The sequence below is a fragment of the Psammomys obesus genome, unplaced genomic scaffold (genome assembly GCF_907164565.1).
Source record: "Psammomys obesus unplaced genomic scaffold, mPsaObe1.curated_primary_1811, whole genome shotgun sequence".
NCBI lineage: Eukaryota > Metazoa > Chordata > Mammalia > Rodentia > Muridae > Psammomys > Psammomys obesus.
In genome coordinates, this window is record NW_026594354.1 from 1,013,998 (window position 1) to 1,027,977 (window position 13,980).

The window sequence follows — 13,980 nt, forward strand, 5'->3', positions numbered from 1 at the left end:
TTTATGCTATAAATGTAAATACAGTTTGGGGAATTTTTATTCCTTCATAGTTCCATATTTCGTGAATAAATTAGATACCAATTAAAATGTCATTGCAGCAGTGATATACTTTCTCAGTGGGAATCACAGAAGGTTCCTATATATGTCCTTTTATTTGAATGTGGTCTACACTTTACCAATTTTCAGAAATACTCACTCATTGCAAAAGAGCTCGTTTTTAGCCAGTGTTCCAAAGGCTGAACTGGCACATTGAAAGAAATTCAGTTGGAAAGCAGGCCTCACCAAGTATTTGCCTCATCTTCCAAACCAAGCTTCTTCTAAGAGAAGAAAAATCAAAATTTGAGAAGAGAAGGAACCCTGAAGGGAAATGTGAAGGAGATGAAGAAGAGGGCAAAAAAGAGAAGAAAATAAAGGTGCTTTCATGTTTTCAGCTGCAACCGTAGCCCTGTAGACTTAATTGATATTCATCTGAGAAAAATCAAGAAAACCAATTGAAAACTATAAAAGAAAATAAAGGTCTGTTTTTGTCTTGAATGTTGAGTTCTGTGTTGTTTTGACTGTTGAGCACAGTGAATCAGATTTCTATTGTGACCCTGCCCCTCCCTTCTTTGGAAAATAAAAGGACTCTTTGTGTAGTCTTAGAATGTTAACTCATTGATGACATTTTGTGGTAGCCTGGCTTCCCAGTCCCTCATCTTTACTCATTCCACTACTGTGTCTCGTGCAGTGTTGCATATATGTGTGGTATGTAGAGGACTAAGGGGGGACTTTCTTAGCTCTTGTAGGAGCCACACCATTCAACTGCTATATTTTAAAGTGTTTCCATGTTCTGTGTCATTGTGATTCCTTGTGCATATGTGCTACATACAGACCCATGCTTGGCTTTTTGTACAGCTGTCAAACCAAATTCTTTGTAGAATTATGTTGTCTTTTGGTTGAATGCTTTTCTCCCAAATAATATTAAGGGGGCAGGGGAGGCTTACGCTTTTTAAATAGTTATTTCTGTTATTTTTATATTTAACCTTTGCTTAGTCTTCTTAAAGTAAAATTTCATTGACATTGTATAAAAATTAAAGCTTCTGCAGCATTCCATAATGTTAAAAGTTAGGGTAAGGGAGTGGCTGAAGATGTAGTTCAGTGATAGGATGTTTGCCTAGTATGTGCAAGACCTTCATTTGATCCCCAGCAGAGAGGTGGGAAGACAGAGATACAGAGATGTAGAGAAGAACAAACTATGTCAAATGTAACAAGATATATATGCCCTACAGTGTTAGGTAATATGAGAAAGATTTCTTTTAAAATAAAGAAAAATCACTGTGTGAAAACAAGTCTACCCTCCTTAAATTCTAAAACTATAATCCAGATCCTTTTTTTTTCTTCTTTCTAGAACTGAAAAAAGTAATAATACATTATGCCACCTGATACCTTAAGTACTATAATTCTCATCTGTTAGGCTTCTTACTGGTACCCAACTCCCTACTCTCATAAATTACGTCTTTCTTTACATTCAATTTTGCCTTGAGGCAAATACAATAATTATTAAGTAATTCCTCAGTGTTTTTTTTCTGGACTGTGATTCTACGAAATGAAATTACTCTGTTCAAATGTATCTGTATTTTTGCAGCTCCCTTTAGTGACCAATAATGACCATATGAGTTTCTGCCTTCCTTCCTCCTAGGCATTCTCATTTGAAATTCTCTATAATGAAACCATCTTGCTTTTAACTTGAGAATCCATTCTTTACATAGGCTTCCATCCACCCATCCATCAAACTCCTCTAGGTACTGAAAATATTCAAGGATTAACCAACAGAGAATTTTTCAAAGATTTTATTCAAATGAATTTTCATAATTTAAAAGAGATATGTTTAGGCATTAAAATTCATTATAGAATACAATTACAACCTATGCTGACAGATAAGGAATTTATCTAGTAAAAAGACTGAATAATCATAGCTATTCTCAGCTACTAAGCTCAGTGGAAGAGCAAAACGTTAAACACAGAATTTAAACAAAACTGTTTTTTTTTTATTCCTAAAGGTGAACCCCTTAAAATTAAGTCATTATTTTAAACTTTGGGGGCAGTTTTAGATATACTCTTTTAAAACATGTTTAGAGCATTCTTAGCATAACCCAAAGGATGCTGTCCATAGTTGACACAAATCCTGAGTATAACTTGTCACCCTCTTAAGTGTTCTATCTCTGACGTTCATCTCCTTTGCCAAAATATGAGCACACAGAAATATTTTTATGTAGTTCAACTTTATGTAGTTCAACTCAAGTCTTACTGTCTGTGTGTAGTTTGTATCCAGTTAAACTTTTTTTGTGGAAAGCACAGTATTTTTTTTTAAAAGATTGCATGCAAAACATTAAGTGTTTAGAATGCTGCATGTTAAAGGAGTTGACTCAACTGGCACATCCAATTAAATACACACTTTAAATTATTAAATTCTAATTCCACCATTTATATGAGATTATGAACTTAAGCAAATATCTCCCCTGATATAAATTAAAATTTTCTTAGTACCATTGTGAAAAGCAAATGAAATCATGAATGTTAGGCATTTATCCTATTGCTTGGCACAAATAAATGTTCATTAGTGTTATTGTTAATTAGGGAATCTACTTTTAAAACTGTATCAAAAAGCTTAATATCATATGGACAATGGTGGAATAAATAACATTCTATGTTTCTGCTTTGGGCCAGTAAAAGAAGTATTCCTCAAGACCCTGCTGCTACCCAAAGAAGAATCCTAGTTCATTTTTGTTACTTCTATGACAAACAAATTGATATGTTTCTAATTGATTTAACATCATTATTCAGACAATTTTAAAGTAAGATGACACTTTTATTTGATCCTCTAGATTGAAAATCCATACTTGTAACTGTCTTAATTTTTCTCAAAAATATTTAAGTGGAGTATTTTCCTGTCAAATTTTTTAAATGTTATAAATTCTATTAGTACATGTCACAAATTTCTTTACATTTGTATGTAAATACATTCATGTGCTTCATTTTAATTTAATTTAAAACATTGCTATTGCTGAGCATGGTGGCTTATAACTGTAATCCCAGCACTTGGCAGACAGAGGCAAAAGGATTACCATGAAGTTGAGGCCAGCCTCATGTGTTGCAGGGTGCGGCCTGAGCTACATAAAGAATTGCAGGACACTCTGGCCTACACAGTGAGCTTCTGCCTAAAAATCAAGACATTATTTTTGATAATAACTTATGATAAGTTACTATATTGATGATGTACCAGGCTATGGCAGTCATATAAAATCTAAAAATTTGTTAAATAACTGCATAATTGAAATCATATATATGCCAACAAATAACATTCCATCTGAAAAACGAAAATCATCAGTATTAGTTAACCAGCAGAACTCTATTAAATAGCATTTCTGTGTTTATTAATTGTTGTCTTAAAATACTAAACTATATGAAGTAGCATTTCGTGTTATGTACAGTTACACTTTGAATCCAAGATATGTGTGATTATTTTTCTCTCAAGAGGCTATTTGAATCATAAGTCCTATTTAATCCTTCTAATATAATTGGCTGTCCATAACTATGTTATCCATTCTAACTAGCATCTTTGAGGTATTTTGTTTTATTTTATTTCTGAGGGATATTTAAGTATTAGACTGTTTTCCTAATCACTCATTAAACTATTTTTCAGATGATCTAAATTTAGAAGATTTTTCAAGCTACAAAAATAACTTTATTAAATTGTGTATTTGTCTCTTTCCCTCCATTCTCCCCATCCTTTACCCCACTCCCACTTTCCTGTCTCTCAGATGAAAATAGGGAAGAAAAGTTAGGAGACTCCTTACAAGATTTGTACAGGGCGCTGGAAGAAGCCAGTCTGTCTCCAATAGGAGAACATCGCATTTCAACCAAGATGGAATACAAGCTATCATTTATAAAAAGATGTAATGATCCAGTGATGAATGAAAAGCTGCACAGGCTGAGAATTCTTAAAAGCACTTTAAAGGTAAGTCCTTAAAGGACAGTCATTTACTCTCCTTTGGGGAGATTCATTCTTGGACTGAAACTGATTACCAGATATTATAGGTTAAGTGGTACAGAACAGGGAGCTATAGGAAGGACAATGTAAATAGGAGAAACCTGCAGCAGAGTACTTGGAAGGGAATCCTGTCCATTTTTCACTGAAGTCCAAAGTCACTGGCTAAACGTTGCATGACCTAGTTTTAGGAGAAAATAAGATGTGGTTAAGTCTTTCTTCTAAAAATAAAAAATGTATGGTTGTTCTTACTCCTCAGTCTTGGGGTCATAAGAGTTTACCATGTATTTACATACATGGTAAATTACCATGTAATTACAAAAGATATGAAAGGCACATGGTATACATCTAGAATTGTAAAGGGGCTTGAAATGTTTTGTGAATAAACTACAATATATGTGGACTGAAGCTACAGTCACCATGTTCCATGCAGAGATTGCACAACTGTTCTGTTCGCATTATCAGTTCCTAATGCACATATTATCTTTACATTATATACTTGTGTAGGTGCTTGACAGTGTTTTCATTTTTCTTATGCCACTCCTTGTTTGGGAAGCAGGTGGTAATGACAAGGGAAGAGAGAAGCAGAAGTTAAAGAAGGAAGTTGTCACAGGAGAGAGTCTATTGTGTGGATAAGGAAAAGGAGGAAAGGACTTTGGAAAGCAATTTGGCACTTTCTCAGAAAATTAGGAATAATGCTACCTCAAGGTACAGCTATAGCACTCCTAGGCATATATCCAAAAGATGCTCAAGTATACAACAAAGACATTTGCTCAACCATGTTCTTAGCAGCTTTATTTGTAATAGCCAGAATCTGGAAACAACCCGGATGTCCATCAACGGAGGAATGGGAACAGAAATTGTGGTACATTTACACAATGGAATACTACTCAGCTATTAAAAACAAGGAAATCATAAAATCTGCAGGCAAATGGTGGGACCTAGAAATGATCATCCTGAGTGAGGTATCCCAGAAGCAGAAAGACACACATGGTATATACTCACTTAAAATTGGATATTAGACATATATATAGGATAATCATTCTAAAATCTGCATACCTAAAGAAGCTAAGCAAGAAGGAGGACCTTGGGTAAGATGCTCAATCCTTACTCAGAAATGTAAATGGGATAGACATAGGGAGAAGGAGAAAACAAGGAACAAGACAGGAACCTACTACAGATGGCTTCTGAAAGATTCTACCCAGCAGGGTATTAAAGCACATGCTGACACTCATACCCAATTTTTGGGCAGAGTGCAGGGAATATTATGAAAGAAAGGGGAGATAGAAAGACCTGGAGGGGACAAGAACTCTACAAGGAGAGCAACAGAACCAAAATATCTGGGCCCAGGGATCTTTTCTGAGACTGATACTCCAACCAAGGACCATGCATGGAGATAACCTAGAACCCTTGTACAGATGTAGCCCGTGGCAGCTCAGTCTCCAAATGGGCTCCCTAGGAAGGGGAACAGAGACTGATTTTTACATGAACTCAGTAGCTGGCTCTTTGATCACCTCTCCCTGAGTTGGGGGTAGCCTTACCAGACCACAGAGGAACACAGTACAGCCAGTCCTGATGTAATGAGACCTGATAGGCTATTGTCAGATGGAAGGGGAGGAGAACCTCCCCTATCAGTGGATTGGGGGACAGGCATAGGAGGAGAAAAGGGAGGGAAGGCAGTATTAGATGGGGATGAGGAAGGGGACTACATCTAGGATACAAAGTGAATAAATTGTAATGAATAAAAAAATTAAACAAGCAAGCAAAAAAAAAAAACACCTGAGCACGTCCTATAGCACACAAATTATGAAAACTAAAACAAAACAAACAGAAAAAAACTTTCCATACAGAATGTATAGCATAGTAATTCAGAATTTTAAAATGTCAAAGGACTTTCTTAGAGAAGTATTTTAAACCCACAGCATCTTCAAATTGTAGTTTTGGAATAGAGATGAGTAATAAATAAAGAAGTGCAATGGAAAACTAATGATTTGAAATGTCTTAAGGTAATACCAAGGATTCAGAGTCAATTAACTTTATGGTATTCCTGCAGGTGTTATTCCTAATCAGTGGAACAGTTAATTGACTTTGGGAGCTAATGCCACAATTCTAAGGAGAGCTATAATAATCATAAGAATTATGAATTCTATTGACCAACTGTATTCCAAAGATATCCTAACCTTCCTACCTTAGTTTGGTTTTTACCTTCTTTTGTCGAGATTTTTACACAACTTACTCTGATCATGCTTTTCCTCTCCTCCAACTTTTCCCAGATCCTCCCCACTCAATTCCACATTATTTCTCTCTCTCTCTCTCTCTCTCTCTCTCTCTCTCTCTGAAAAACAAACAAGAAACATACAAACCGAGAGAAACACAAAATCTGAAACCAAAATATATAAGCAAAAGACAAATAAGATAAAAGTGTCCAAACTAAGCAGTATGAGACAAAAAGCCTGGAGTAATATTGAGTTCATTTGTGTCCCTCACCTTTTTGCCATATATGAATATCTTAAATACCTGGTTCTTGTATGTTTCTCTCTCTCTCCTTTTCCCTTCCCTTCTTACTTCTGCTTTTTCTTCTCTCTCTTTTTTCATCTTTTATGTTCTGTAAATAACCTACAATATTTTTGTCCTACGGCTAGATTATGAGCCTCTGTAAATGTTGAGTTTAAGAAGAAGCAAAGAGTCACCATCAATCAATGAGCCGTGTTTGACTCTTCTGCTGTTCTAGGACACAGAAAGATAATGACAAAAGTTACTAATAAAAAATTTTTAAGTTCCCCTTGCTAGCTAAAAAAAAAAAAATGATGGAGTATTTTGAGGGCCTGGAAAATAGTAGATTATAAAATCTTCCATTACAGAGGAACAACTAAACATTCCCAAGAATAGATCTTAGATCCCTCCATAGGCAACTTCCAGCATCGTCAGTCTACCTATTTAATATCTTGGCTCCTCACTCACCCTAGCCACTTCTTAGGCTCACTGTTGACTTCTTTTCCTCCCAATTCTGATGGAGAGCTATGCTTTTCCCTCCTGCAGAACATTTTCAGGGCTCTTTCAGCCCTTTGTTAGATCTATGAAAGACAAGGCTGGTTTTCTCAAAGTATCTTCACCCTTCCTCAAGAGAAATCCTCTTGTTCTACAGTTAATAGCTGTACCATTGAGAGTTAAACCAAAATGAAGCTTAGTTGCCAGCTGAAGCCTAGCCATCCATTATGAAGGGAGAAGCATTGTTCATTATAGGTCCAAGTGCTATTGGGAGGGATCCTTTATAGTCACAGGGCAAGTGTTCTGTGTTTACAGCAACAGGAGGCCCTGTTTACTCTCACTGGAACATGAGGAGTTTACCATGAAGAAGGAAAGGCAGGACAAGTTCCAGAGTAACTCAAGAGGTGATAAGTCCATTTGATGGCACAGACAGGATGTTACACAGACATCATAGAGGAAAAAAACTCTCTCTTTGAGTGTTTAAGGAAGGTTTGAAGAAACGAGAGACTTTTAAGTTCTATCTTAAAACTTGAAGGTTTTCATAAGCAGAGATGGTAAGTAGGAACAGCCAAGAATAAAAAGTTACATACAAGCAATCCAAGACATGCCACTGAATTAGGAAAAAGATACACTGTGATCCTAGTCTAAACTGAATGTGAGTATGTCAAATCTGTTTCTAAGAGGCTTCTGAATTCATTGGCACATTAACATGTTTCAACTTTTGATAGAAGTTCACCCCCATCTTAACTACTGAATTCTTTTGCTTTTCAGGCCAGAGAAGGGGAAGTGGCCATTATTGATAAAGTCCTAGACAATCCAGACTTGACATCTAAAGAATTCCAACAATGGAAGCAGATGTACCTCGACCTTTTCTTGGATATCTGTCAAAACACCACCTCAAATGACCCACAAAGTATTTCCTCTGAAGTAGATGTTATCACTTCTCTAACACATACTCATTCATACATTGAGACGCATGTGTAAGTGAATTCCAACTCAAGGCCATCTAGTACCTGCTGGTACTCTGAACAAGTCCATAAGGTAGTTTTTTCTCGATGTGTCAGACACTTGACAAGCTATACTTTAATGTTACCAAACTATATGAAACAGAGCATACATGGTCACATTACCACTGTCTTTAAAGAGCTTTTGTATGTTTTATATGCAGTCAGTGCTCAGCTTATGTTTACCATGTGCAAAATCAACTATCTTTAATGACTTAAATTAACTTTTGCAAACAATTCTGAATATAGGTGATCGTCAAGTAGAAAAACCACAAAAAGGCACTTTTCTATCTGAGATCATCTTTTCTCCCTTTAAGTTAATTTTATATAAATGAAACTTCAGATGTAAATCACAATTTTTCCAGGTGCAGATATCCTTGTGGGTGGGAAAGAATTTAAACCTTTTTATATTTATTAAAATGTTCTAAGAATTTTCTTAAACATTGCACAAAGTTTAATGCTGTAGTTTTATTTTTGTGAAATGTAGGTGCGTATAGAAGAGTTAAGCAAACCAGAAGAGCATCAGCATAAGAAAAGTTCAGGTAGCTAATATCCGTCTTAATCATCTATTAACTTGTGCTAACTGGTTAATGGAGGTACTATTCCAAATCTATGAGAACCACTGCATGGTGTATCAGGGCAAAGCTTTGTAAGATGTTTTTGTAACTAAGACTAAAATTGAAGATAGAGCTGCTTTATTTTCTTGGTTTAAATCTTCCTTTATTTTTGTAGTGACGAAATGCTGATTGTGTACAGAAGAATTTAAGAATGGATTTTTTAAAACAGACTTAATTCACCCAGAAAGGCAGCTAATAGCTACACACACACACACACACACACACACACACACACACACACACACAATTTCAGCCCAAACTCATGTTTTTTGAACTCTTAACTTTTAAAAGACTAGGTATACACTGAAATGAAATTTCCAGGAAGTTTCCAATTTACCCTTGATCTGTTAAAAAAAAAAAACTTCTGTAATTATACATCAAATGGGAAAGTAAAATACATTTAGACATGGCCGGTAGAAGTTTCAATAGAGAAAACAATGTTGAACAACGTTAATGGGCTTCTCTACTAAGGAACAGAGGATTCCAGCCATTCAGGGAGTTATGACATTGAGTGACCTGAGATCAAACACTTAGAGGTTTTTCCTACAGTCCTGAATTGTTTATAGAATGGGTGGAGTCTATGAAAAAGTCCTCTTCATATATTGCCATTTCTGCGTGTCTAGTTTTTGGAAAGTGACCACAGCATGAAAGTGACTTGCTGCTTTTTAGTGTGTGGCTGCATAATGTACAAGTCACAATTTGCTGTTTTTTCGGGAGGAAAAGACCCTCCTTTATTATTCTATATCCTAAAATCTACTTCTGATTAGCTTTATCCTGTTGCCTGTACAGCTCAGTGAATGTACTTACATTTCTAAGAGTTCAGATATATGCCAGTGAATATTTTTGCTGTAGAGAAGAAAGTAAAAACTACACAGTGGGATCTTTTTCTTTGCTTTTGAAATCACATTAAATCACTATCGTTTTGCAGACTTTGCACAACTGTACAGGAGAGTGGCCTTTCTACAGCACATTTTCAGTAATCCTATATTTAGTCAGAATGGATGAGAAACACGCATTAATGTTTGTATGGAATTTTGGGTCCAGTGTAATATTTTTATTATTTAAAATACCCTCTTTGTAAAAACATTTATTTACTGCATGGTTATTGACACACATTAAATTTGTGGGATTTTATATATGTAAGAGAGAGAAAACAAACAAACAAACAAAAACCCTCTTGTCGTAAAATGAAGTGTGCTTGTTACAGTTGTTTAGGCATATTGATGTTTACTAGACCAATGTGTATCTTCACTTAAAAATATTTGTACATGATGGACATATCACGTGTAGAGTGGACAAACAGCCTGCAAATAACAAGCAGTTGGTGGGAAGACTAGCTCTGTTGCTAGTAAGCAGCTTCTAATTTTGTAAAGTCAGCTGTTATTTTACTGGTCAAAATTAAATTAATGAATTTTATAAAACTGGTGACTAGCCTAGCATGAAAGAAACCTTTTAACACTATCTATCTGTACATTCTATTGCATTTAGTTTTAAATCTCGGAGAGAGGCAGCAGTGTAAACTGAAGTCGAATAAACTCAGCTCTTAATGAATCCTTCTAAGGCACCTACTTTCTACTTTCTTCATGCAAAGGGCTTACCACATTTCTCTGTGACCTAATCACCCAGCCACCCTTACTACCACCTCCCCAGTCACAAGTTCGCACTCTGCCACCTCACTAATAGCACAAGCCAGAGGGAACACCTGTTCAGAGCTTACCAAGAGCTCCTCTGAGACCTTGAGACCTCAAGCTGTCATCCCATTGACCTGACAGAACTATGAAAACTTCACCTACTCATTCTTTTTTTTTTTTGGGGGGGGGGACATAAGGGGAGTCCACCAACAATAAGCTAATTTTCTACTCACGGATGTAGTATATTGTGGCTAAGTGTTGCTAAAATATGTCTAAATTAATAAGCTGCCCCTAAGCCAGTGTAAAAGCAGATGGGGATGGGACAGGGAGAAAAAATGACCTAGGAGTAGTTTCTCAAAGAAATGCTTTTTCTGAAATTTTTTTTTCCTTCTCAGTTCCATATCAATATTAAACTGTCCGAACAGTACTATAACCACGGCTCTGCACCATAAAAATCATTTTTCTCCGCACAAACCATTCCATGCTGTTTAAGCAGGCACGCGCGCACGCACACCTTCACAATTTCATCAGGTCTTCTGGGACTATCATTACAGCTGCTAAAGCCAACAGTTTTCAGTGGTTTGTGTGCAACTAGCTGTACTTTTTTTTTTTTTTGGAGGGGAAACAAAAGTATTCACAGGTACCTGAAAAATGCTTTAGGGAGGGAAATAAGTTCCTATTTTCAAAAGTCCAACTCTAGACCAGGACGAGTCTGTCTTTCTGAAAACTCTTCAATCAACTAAAGCTGATTCATATCTTTGCACCTCACGATTCCTGACTGCCATTTGCAGTTGAAGGGGAAGAGTTACTCTTTGGTCAAGGCCTTGTTTGCCTCCTCACCCCTCAGAAGAGCTCTATCAGAGTCCCAATTCTTAGGGGAAAAACATTGCTCTACAAACAAGGTCAAGAACAACTTTCCCTTCAATCCTCTGAAAACCGTGCTCACCTGTTCACTTCAGCACGAAATCTAGCACCTCTTCAGGCTTTCCCTCCCTTGTCTCCTCCCAACCCTCCGCCAGCTGCAGCACTGCACACTGAAGGCCACTCCATGGCCAGGGAAGCACACAGCCTATGTCCTCCCAACGGTCCAAGTCAAGGTCATAACCTACTACGTTACGGGTAGGGACCTGGCGTGAGTCCCGCCACTTGAGACCACCCAGCAGCAGCACTGTCTCTTCTACCACAGCGAGTCCATAGCAGAAGCGGTCATAGGGTAGTGACCTCAACCGAGTCCACTGGTCTGTGCTGGGATCATAGCGTTCAATCTCAGAGAAGGGCTCATATCTTCCCAAAAAGGCAAACACTGCACCTCGCAGCACCGCAAGGTGGTGCCCATAGCGAGCTGTGCCCATGGGTGCCCTCTTGTTCCACACCTTCTCTCCGGGGCTAAGGGAATACATATCCCGGAGGCTACTAGTGCCTCCTTCACCAGTGCCGGCCTTGCCCCCGGAGATGTACACAACACCATGGTCCCCGACAGCACCCGCGTGACCATGCAGTGCCCGAGGTAGCTCCCCAGCTGCCATCCAGCTGTCCCTGCGAAGGTCGTACATCTCCACGGAGGCCAGCGCCTCACCACAGGTGCCCAGGCCTCCAACGGCCAGGAGACACTCTCCTACCACACCACACCAGAAGTAGGCCCTCGCTTCTCTCATAGCAGGCACCTCTGTCCAGGTGTGGAAGCGTGGGTCATAACGGTGCACTAAGGCCGTGACTGGCCTTGGGCCATCAGCCAGGGAACTAGATGGGCTACCAGAAAGACTCTCCCCTCCAAGGACAAATAGAAAGTTGCCAGTGGTACATACACTGTGGCCTAGCAGTGGTGTGGGCAGCCGTGTCAGGCTGCGCCAGCTGTGGTTGTATACATCGAAGGACACTACATCCTGGGTGAGCTCCCACTCCTTCTCTTCCTCCATCTCTTCTTCCTCCTCTCCCTCCTCTTCCTCTGGCTCAGGGGCAGGGCGCCGATTTCGAACTACCTCCGGTAAGACCAGGATTTCCTCAGTTACTGTCTCCCTAGCCCTGAGACCACCAACCAGCAAGATGCGGGTCTGGGGGCTCCGGACACTAGTCTGTTCTCCCTGCAGGAGCGGCTGGCGGGAGGGTGCTGTGTGGTAATTGAGGGCCTGGATGATGAGGCCCTTGATCCCAGTAGGTAATGTAAGGCCAGACCCGGAGTACACGCGCCGCAGCACACCAGCAGGCACCAGGCCAAAGTGGATACATCCAAGCAGTGTTGAACTGTGTGCCAGGCGCTGGGTCATAGGCTCCTGCCTCAGCCAGGCTAGTGTCAGGCCCAGCAACTGCGTCTCAGTCACCCGTGCCACGTCGGGGGCACCCAGCACAGCCTTCATTGATATAGGATTGAGTTCCAGCAGCCCCGAGGGGCCAGTGCCCATCAGAAACAGCTCCTTCAGGTGGCGCACTATGTAGCGCTCAGCTGCACCTAGAGTGCGGGCCAGGCCAAAGCGAGCAGCCACATTGGCAGTAAAGCAGCAATTCTCTGGGGCAAGATGGCATTCCAGGTAGTGGCTACACAACCCCAAGGCCTCGGTGACTTGCAGGTAGCTGGCAGCCTCCAGAGTGTCCTCCACGGTGTCCAAGGAGAGGGGAAGCCAGGCAGTGTAGATGAAGTCCAGCAGGCGCTGTAGGCCGGCTGCAGAAGGCACATGCAGGTGAATTACAGGAGCCCTTGATTCCTGGGTGTGACCCTTAAACAGGGCCCTAAAGTAGTCGCTGGAGCATGCCAGAAGTGACCTGTGCGCTGGGAACTCACTGCCCTCAGCCTCCAGTGTCACATCACACAAGAAACCCTCAGCACGTAGGGCCTGGTAGCCGGTGAGGAGAGAGCTGCCGTGAGTTTTGCAGTAAGACAGGAAGTAACTCATGACGCCCAAGGCGGGAAGCTGGGATGGAGCCAGCCAGGAACAGCTGGAGACATCCCAGTGACTCAAAACCCCCACCTCCACTATCCAGCTGCAGAGCCCCTAGCAAAGGCTGATTTTTGTCTGCTCAGCTTAAAACATAGTTTCCTTCATCCAGATTCGGCAGTTGCTCCGTGCCCCTCTCAGACAACTTAAGATCTGGAGACGATTTCCAAAAGTCTCTAGTAGCAGAGGGTGTGGATTTCAGAGTCTTCCCAATATTGCGAGGCTTGGTTCCAGCCGTTGCTGAGCTTGACAACGCGTTGCCCAAAGCCCTCTCCGCTACACAATTTGGGGAGCCCACACTTGCACACCAGGAGCGGCGGTGGCCTGCACCATCACCTGGAGAGGTCGAGGGTGCTGGATCTCCAACAGGCCAGACAGCGCAGATGTGGCCCTATTGTAAGTGCCCCCGGGAGTGCAGGATGATGACTCTGAACAAGGAGCCTTAGAATCTGGTCTGTGGACACCCGTGCAGTCCAAGGGCAACTGCTAGGGGCCTGGGGGGGGGGGGGGTGAGCTTGCTCCGTGAGGAGGATCAAATCAAAGTCTGCGGCACTGGAGGGAGCGCCGGTCAGCGTAGAGGGTTGGGAGCGTGACTGGGCGCTGCACATAACATGCCGGTAGCTCACCGAGACAGGAATAGTGCTCGCCTGGGCCCGCTGGCGCGCGGAGACCCGCCCCGCCCCGCGCCCCGGCTGCTGGCTGCGAATCCTTTAGCGGCCCAGCAGGAAGCTTCCTGAGCCAGGGCATTGACTTCTGTGACCGGACCCAAGGGGCCTCCAGTCA

At 40.7% G+C, this 13,980-nt stretch overlaps 2 protein-coding genes across 3 annotated transcripts in view; one reads left to right on the forward strand and one right to left on the reverse strand.

Moving 5' to 3' along the window:
* Cnksr2 (connector enhancer of kinase suppressor of Ras 2) overlaps positions 1-8,320 on the forward strand; it is a 262,747-nt gene extending 254,427 nt beyond the window's left edge. For both annotated transcript variants that reach the window (XM_055618652.1, XM_055618653.1), the window contains 2 exons: positions 3,801-3,997; positions 7,787-8,320. In XM_055618652.1, coding sequence (XP_055474627.1) covers positions 3,801-3,997; positions 7,787-7,999 — 410 coding nt within the window. In that variant the 3' untranslated portion in view covers positions 8,000-8,320. The remainder of the gene's footprint in view (positions 1-3,800; positions 3,998-7,786) is intronic.
* A 2,867-nt stretch (positions 8,321-11,187) lies between these two features.
* Positions 11,188-13,644, reverse strand: Klhl34 (kelch like family member 34). Its single transcript, XM_055618660.1, has one exon. It carries the CDS (start codon positions 13,153-13,155, stop codon positions 11,218-11,220), a length of 1,938 nt encoding a protein of 645 aa, XP_055474635.1. The 5' UTR covers positions 13,156-13,644; the 3' UTR covers positions 11,188-11,217.
* Positions 13,645-13,980: the final 336 nt, after the last annotated feature.

Coding starts and splice junctions, on each gene's coding strand:
- Klhl34 (XM_055618660.1), bottom strand. CDS start 13,155: ATGAGTTACTTCCTGTCTTACTGCAAAACTCACGGCAGCTCTCTCCTC.